This window comes from Paralichthys olivaceus, chromosome 7 (assembly GCF_024713975.1).
Source record: "Paralichthys olivaceus isolate ysfri-2021 chromosome 7, ASM2471397v2, whole genome shotgun sequence".
NCBI classification, from domain to species: Eukaryota; Metazoa; Chordata; class Actinopteri; order Pleuronectiformes; family Paralichthyidae; genus Paralichthys; species Paralichthys olivaceus.
The window spans coordinates 2,858,970-2,866,844 of record NC_091099.1 but is presented as its reverse complement, the minus strand read 5'-3'; the positions used below and the strand labels follow the sequence as shown (position 1 = coordinate 2,866,844).

Below are 7,875 nucleotides of genomic sequence, written 5' to 3'. Positions count from 1 at the left end.
TCAACCCTAATGACTTATGATTTCTTGTGGACGTCCGTTGTGTTCTCAAAAGGAAGACAAGTCCCCGTGGTGTGATTGATGCAGGTCCCCAAAAATTGTCCGTTGTCACTGGACCACACACAGAGCGGGAATTAAAAACACAAGAGCCACGAGTCATTTTCTTTCCAACACTTTCATTATTTTCTCCACACAACTCAAAAACAAAACAGAGTAATTCCCAGAAACATAAAGAAAGAAAGAAAGAAAGAAAGAAAGAGAAAGAAAGAAAGAAAGAAAGAGGAGAGTGAAACTATAGAGAGAGAGCTTGGCATGCTGTAGCATGCTGCAGACTAAGGGGGTGGTGGTGCAGGGCTTTGTCACCAGGCTGATGTCGTACAGAAGAGCTTCTTGAACCTGTTTCTGTCTGGGACCCGAAATGAAAAATAAACGCGTTAGTGTTCGGCCTCTCACGTTGCAGGCACGTTACTGAACTGTTGCAATAAAGTGGTGAAACGCCAGAGATGAACTCGCTGCTGGGTTTGAATTCCGATCCATACTTTGAGAAACAACGGTGGTACTCTCCCTACCCTCTGTAAGTTGTTACCAAGGGCAACAGGCTCAGCCGCCCCATCCCGTCACGTGGAAGGAGGGAGATGCACACACATGTTCACACACTTCGATGAGCATCCATGTGCACACATGCAAACAGAGGATGCTCTGCCAGATGTGTCAAAGAGACACAGGAAAAGCCTCCTCCGTTGGAAACAGACAAATTGTTAAAGGTGTTTCTGACTGTGTTCTTGTCACTGATGGTCTCGGACAGGTGGAGGAGACGGTGAGGAATGGAAGCTGTAAATCCCGACCTCCATCCTGCTCCTACCACACTACAGACTCACATCGTTCGATGAAATATTCTCTCAAAAAGTTCTGCAGCGAGTTTCACGTCGTTGCTGCTGTTTTACTCTCCTGTCACTGCTCCGGTCAAAACGTAACATGTCGCATGTGCTTCTGAAGGTTTTGATTCTCCGATTAAATGCACAACTAAGATATTAAAGTACATACGCATGCATTGTTGTAGTTTTATCAATTGGCACTACAAAAGCAAGGCAGGTGGCGACGGGTGGTTTTTGTTCCGACATCATGCAAGTGTAGTATAAAAGACGATGTCTTCAGGTTATGTTTTGAGAGAAGCAGCAGGAGACGGAGATTTATCAAAACCAATTCGTCTTTTAAGGGAGAATTTTTCATGCTTCTGCTGTTGGTGAAGTGGGCGCAGGTCTTTGCCAAGGACGGTCATCAGTGAACTACCACCAACTCAGAGGAAGCTCCATCTCTGAGTGGTCCATGTGTGTGTGTGTGTGTGGAGGTGGGAGAGAGTGGGAGGGAGAGACCGAGAGAGCACAGCTGTCAGCTGATGCTGGTTGGCTGGATGTGGATGAGCAGTGACTGTGTCCTCATGAGATGCTCTCGCAAAGTTCATGAACAGCGTGAAAGGCCACGGAGCCACTTGGAGACCACACACACGCACACACACACACACACACACACACACTGATGGAAAACACAATGAAGGTGGTTACACTCGCTCTCTGTACAAAAAATCCATTCACACACATGACCTCTGCTGTTATACTGTATATATACAGTATGAAGAGATGCACATGAGCATGCACACATTAGTACACACACTCACTCACACACACACACACACACACACACACACAAACACTCACACACTCTTTCTCATTCCCTACACAAGATGAAGAATGAGACAAAACAGAGCGAGGACCAGTGACTGAGATGGACGGGGCGAGTGCAAAAGGTGTGTGTGGACTTGTACTTCTATCTATGTGAGGACCATACCATTAGACCCCCCAGAGTGAGGACACGTTGGACAAGTGAGGACATTTTGGCCGGTCCTCACAAATTCAAAGTTCTGTTTTTGGAGGTTTAAGACTCAAATGACTTCACATCAAACGTCACTGGCTTCTACAACGCAGCGACTGTAGTCACCTCACTTCAGTCGTCCTCTCCTCGGGCCAGTATCTGTTTGTAGTTTACCTACGTTGGTAACAGGAGTAGTGGGGGCGTTAACACAAATGAACCTGGGGCGAAACCTGTGTGAGGAACGCAACGCGAACATTCGCTTCTCATTTGGTGCGAACGCAGCGTAACTGTTGAGGCTTGGCGTTCAGTTGTAAGGTCAGAGTGAGGGGCCAGGGAACGCATGATGCCAACACATGTCCTCTCAAAGCTGGAAGTACAAGTATGTGTTGTGCGTGGGTGGACAGGGAGCCTTCAACCAGCCACGTATCCAGACAGCACACACTAGGCAGCTCAAGCAACACACGCACGCACACGCACACACACAGACACACACAGACGTTGAACCATCAGTAACAACACCTGGGCAGGCACCTGGGCAGGTGGAGGGACAAAAAAGGCAGGAGTTATATAAAGAGGGGTGGAGGGTTACAAAATAAATATATCCATCAACATATTGTACATGAGATAAAATGTTAATAAATAAATTAGAAGTTACAAATCTGTTGAAAACTAGGATTTAAAGATGAAAAAGTCTCGTCAGTCCTGTCTGCAGACAGTGGAAGCAGACGTCTCAGTGGCCTGGGAATCGAACCGCTTCAGCTCACTCGAGTCTTTAGGTGAACAACTGAAGCTCACTCATGTAGTCTCCCTCTGGACCGGTTCACCCCCCCCCCCTTTCATCCACTTCTTTGGGCTGCACACTACATCATCTCTTTCGCGACGACCGGACCGGCGATGGCGGAGTCGCTCCTCGCTCCTGGTCGCGCTCCAGCCGGGTCGCAGTCCTCTCACCAGGAGCACGGAGGGGCAGCAGATTTCGAAATGACACTCATATGAATTTATAGTTGTTGTAGCATAGATAGGCTGACTCTGAAAGCAGTGCTGTCCTTAAATAAAAAAGTGAATAAACAAAATAGCCACTCCGATGTTGAGCAGAATCACCATGACAACCAGGATAGAGCTGTAGGCCTGCGTGGGAGAGAGAGAGAGAGAAGGGGAGCATGTCAATAATCAGAACACACACACACACACAGAGTTAGCTAATACATACAAATATACACACAATCATTTATACTCAAGAAAGAATGAAACAGCCGATCAATTGAATTAATTAACAAATATGATGAACGGAACAATGAGATTAACAAGGGGAGGAAGTTAAAGTGCAACACAAACCTTTAAACCAATGTGTAAGTGTAGATGTTGAGGTGATGACTCTCACACGCAGAAATACAACTTTTCTCTCTCTGACCAACACAAACACGGGGCCTGATCTAAACCCTCCTGCGTGTTTGGCCTGTGGCGATGCTGGTTGTAGTTTAGACTCTGAAACTGGAAGAGTGACCTGCAGGGATCGAGCCACGGCGAATAAAGACCTGAACCCTGAGGAGAATCAGTCGTCACTGTCGTGCACGAGCCCGGTTGTCGTCATCGACATCGACATAATACAACTCTCTCCTATTTACATTTAACAGCAGCTTTAAAGTGGTCACATGACTAATGTACACATATTTACTCAGAGCTGAAGTACAGACATCTCCCCCACAGTTTGAAAAAGAACAACTTCCTGTTCAGTCTTTTTTTTTTGTCCTGCACCAACACATGTGAAACTAACAACAATCGAATACATGGACAATGTTTGAATGAATGCAGTACATTATTATGGATAACATAATTAAAATTAAACTGAAATATAAAATAAAAACTGTTATTTCACAATAAGGACGATCGACAAATGAACGTCAGTTTTTTTTCAAATGAAAAGTAAATAAAAAGCTTATTTTATAGCTTATTACAAAATGTCCTCTGTTGACATATTACTTATCGTGACCTATGATATTTTGACATATATCTGACAATATGGAATTTGATTAATAGATTTGAATGTTCTTTAAGGAGTTTGATAAACGTGAGTTCTTCCTCGTGTCAATGGTTGTTTATGCACATCCCATAAAATAAGTACATGTAATAATGACCCAGCAGCAATGACGACCTGTACGCAGTGCAGGGTTGAAGGAGCACTTTGCGTCTTATGATAAATAATAATAATATTAATATATAACGATAAAACATATTCTGTGTCGGTCCCACAGGGAAGCCCGCCTTCTCTGACAGCGAGGTCAGAGGTCAGGCTCGGCAGCAGAGCAGCCGCCTGCAGCTGGTGTGGAATCAGTGTCTTGCTCAGTGACACTTCAGCAGATGCTCGGTGACAACCTGGGTCGTGTGGGTGAAGGCCAGTCGTTCTGACCACCTGTCCACTCCAGGTGAATGTGTGACTCGAGCGGATTCACCGATGTTCTCATTGATGCAGCACTTTTTTTCTTTTTTTTTAACCCTATGTAGAATCTTGTTTTACAGGAATTAACTTCGACTGAAAGGTTTTTTAATTACGTCTAAACCTAAAATAATCTGAGGCTCTGAGTAACATTACACACTGATATTCAGCTGCAGTGATGCAACCTTGTTGTAGCTGAACGTGTCCAGAGTGGCTGCTAACGAGGTTTCTGCTGATGAACCTGGCGATAGGCTTATCTCAGATCTGTGTCACAGTGATTACCCACGGGACGATGAAATCCTCTCATCATCTGCTTTTTTCTAAATCCATTCAGTGAGGAGAATGTACGGTTTATAATTTGTTTAACTTTTTTACCGGCATGGAAATATTCAAAACACATTTCCTGTTGTTCCAACCCCTTGACGAGTGATTGGCCGATTTCCGAGAAATTAGATGATGTTTTAATCGAATTATTTAATTTGTGCAAAATATCATAATCATTCACAATTAGTAATTCAATTATTTGGAAACTCTCAGATTTTAAAGATATTGCCTTCCTCCTTTTTCTTCTTGTCCAGAGTTAGAGGACGGATGTGTGTGTGTGTGTGTGTCTGTTAGATGTGGTGATTTGTTCCTGAAACACTTTTTATTTTATTTGTTGAAATGCTCTTCACGTGCAAGCCGTCAATAAAAATAAAGTCATCTGAAAAAGCCAGTGTCTGAGGCCCTGGCAGGTAATAAACACGACCAAATGAAATGATTGCCTACCTCCTGCTCACTCTACCTTACCTCAGTTATTTTAGGGAGGGGGTTGAATTAAGGTGTGGGAGTTTAATGTGATAGATTTAAACTCAACATTGCCTCCTTACATTTATTTATATCCATGTTCTATAGTAAAGTATTATTATATCAATCAATTTCACGCTGTAGTGACTCATGTAGCGCTCTGAAATTTTCTACAATTACTGTATTTCTTCAGTCCTCCAGTGTGACTAAGTGATTACAGACTTCACAATAAAAAAGGCTGAATGTTATTTACTTTTCTTCAACAGAGCTGATTTATTTCTAATCCTCCTGGTGAGTAAATCCTGAAAATGCACAGAGCCCAGAGGAGAATTCTTCAGGGAAACCAAAGATCAGGTTAAATATAATCCCAGTAAACGTGTGACTCCTCGTTTGTCCAATTCCACCGTTTTATAAAATTATCAGGCAGGTTGTTTAAACTTTGCATTAATATATTATATTATATTAAACTCTATCTCACATGAACAGCACTCTTCTTTCTGGTTTGGTATTGAACATTGGCACCGAAAGAAAACAGCGATGATGCTCTCATAAAACATTTCACCATCATATTAAAAAAATATTGTATCTCTGACACAGAGACCTTATACACTGTTATCACAAGAGATTTCTTCACAGTAATATTTTCCCAACGAAAGCTTTAGATAAACTGCAGAGCAGCCGAAAATGTGCTGACCAGTCTGAGAGGACACATTGTTCATGCATACACAATTTCTTCTTTGTATATTTTCAGATTCTGCTCTTTGAGTTTGAAGTAAGAACTTGGGGGGGGGGGGGGGGGGGGGGGGCGAAGCCACGACTCATATTTAAATGTGCTTTCTTAAATCTCACTGACATCGTGTTAAGTGATGTTTCTGCGGGACAGGACAGGTTTGGTCGTCTTCTTGCTGTAATTGCGAAACATCCCTGTGTTCCATGATGACGACGAGTTGATGTGTTTGAGTTGAGGTGCGGTGCTATTTTGGTACAGAGGCTTCATGCTGCTGTGGATACAGTCACAGAGCAAGCCTCTTATTTATTGTTTCTTCAGTGTGACACGCACAGTATGAATGACCTGTGTGTGTGTGTGTGTGTGTGTGTGTGTGTGTGTGTGTGTGTGTGTGTGTGTGGCTGCACGCGTGCACACATGGTTTGCGTTGTGTGTTCCCTGTGTATATTTATCTAAGTGTGTGACAGTATCTGTGTATGCAGTGAACCTGTCTTACACAAATCTCACTTGCTCCTCTGCAGCTGCAAACACACACACACACATAACACACACAACACACACACACACACACAAGCACCCCACCTCCACCCACCCTCACCTCCTTGTCACTGACAGACGCCCACCGATTGGCCGCTGTTGAAGCCAGGCATAAGCTGTTCCCTAGCAACAGAGCGCTGGTTAACCAATAGGGGGCCGTCTGTGAGGAAGGGGCTAGTTTGCCAATCTGCTGTTACTAAGGTGCACAGAGGACCGCTGAGGTCTGTGTGTGTGTGTGTGTGTGTGTGTGTGTGTGTGTGTGTGTGTGTGTGTGTGTGTGTGTGTGTGTCTTAGATAACCAACTTAACTCGGAGTCATCACATTGTTTCAGTAACATTTGTATTAACAAGAACAAGTTGTGATGAGTTTACACATAGTAAACTGTGTGTGTGTGTGTGTGTGTTTATAATGTGCGTCTGTAGCATTAATATATTCAATGTGTGGTTTTCTCACTCGCTGCTGAATTTCCTGTTGGTTTCATTAGCTAATGCTGCAGCTGTATTATCATCCAGGATTACTGTGGTTGTGTCCGTCCACCAGCCTGAGTCAAGACGTAGCCAAAACATTATAATACAACGGTGTAATCCTCCCCTGCTCGCCCGTAGCACAAAAAGATCTTTCTTTATTTCACAAGGTTAAACGTTGTGCCTCTCCCAACCAGGATTATCTTAATATGTGGGATAACATTGTGTTATGTCACTGGGGATGGGATGTATCCTCATGACAGTGGGCAACTAATCCTTTTAGTCAAATCAATGTGTGGCGGCGACATGACAGATATGACAAATGCACCGTACAGCTGCGATCCAGTGACACTTGCAGGCCAAACAGTCACGCAGAGGTTTAAACTGATCAAATTCAAAGACGCTAGAATCAGTGTTAACTATCAACGTGTGAAGGGAAACAGGCTGCAGAAGCTTCACTGGGATTTCCATTCATGTTTTCTGTTCATTGCTTGTGTGCGATTTTTCGGCCGACACAATATGCTGGTGCTCCACTGTGACACCTTTAAACCGGGCTTGTTGTATTTGGTCTCAACAACAGTAAACGTTGTACACAGTATATTCTGAAGGAGTAGGAAGTTGAAGTTTGGTTCCGGAAGTTAAAAAAAATCCCCATTTCTTTCTGAATAGACGGATTATCATATTGTAACCCTCCACGTAGACGAACCACAAGCTCCGAGATTGTGAACCGGGTTTTGTTTGTATGGAATCAAGTGCGTTTTAAGAAAAACACATCTTATTCACGATGTCATGGAGAAGCACAACACTACCCACAATCCTTAGGTGTCGTTATCCCGGAAATGTTTGCCACAAAGCGTCTCGGCTACGATCGGATCGTTCAGCTGAACACGATTTCCCTTCATAACACACAAGAAGCACAGGAAGTTATTCGGTCGTGTGGTTCCTTCGCTTCAGTCTCGTACTTTTGCCTTTTTTTGTGTGTTTTCCAATTTTCTTTTGCTCTGAACCAAATGTCTCATGGTCTCGATTCATCCTGTAGCTGGTCGGCCTGGCAACAGGCT

At 43.6% G+C, this 7,875-nt stretch overlaps 1 protein-coding gene across 1 annotated transcript in view; it reads right to left on the bottom strand.

Annotated features, from left to right (window-relative positions):
- Positions 1 to 154: 154 nt before the first annotated feature.
- jph3b (junctophilin 3b) overlaps positions 155 to 7,875 on the bottom strand; it is a 29,527-nt gene continuing 21,806 nt past the window's right edge. Inside the window, exon 6 of the mRNA XM_069528785.1 lies at positions 155 to 2,994. Within this exon, the coding sequence (XP_069384886.1) occupies positions 2,914 to 2,994 (81 nt within the window). The 3' untranslated portion in view covers positions 155 to 2,913. The remainder of the gene's footprint in view (positions 2,995 to 7,875) is intronic.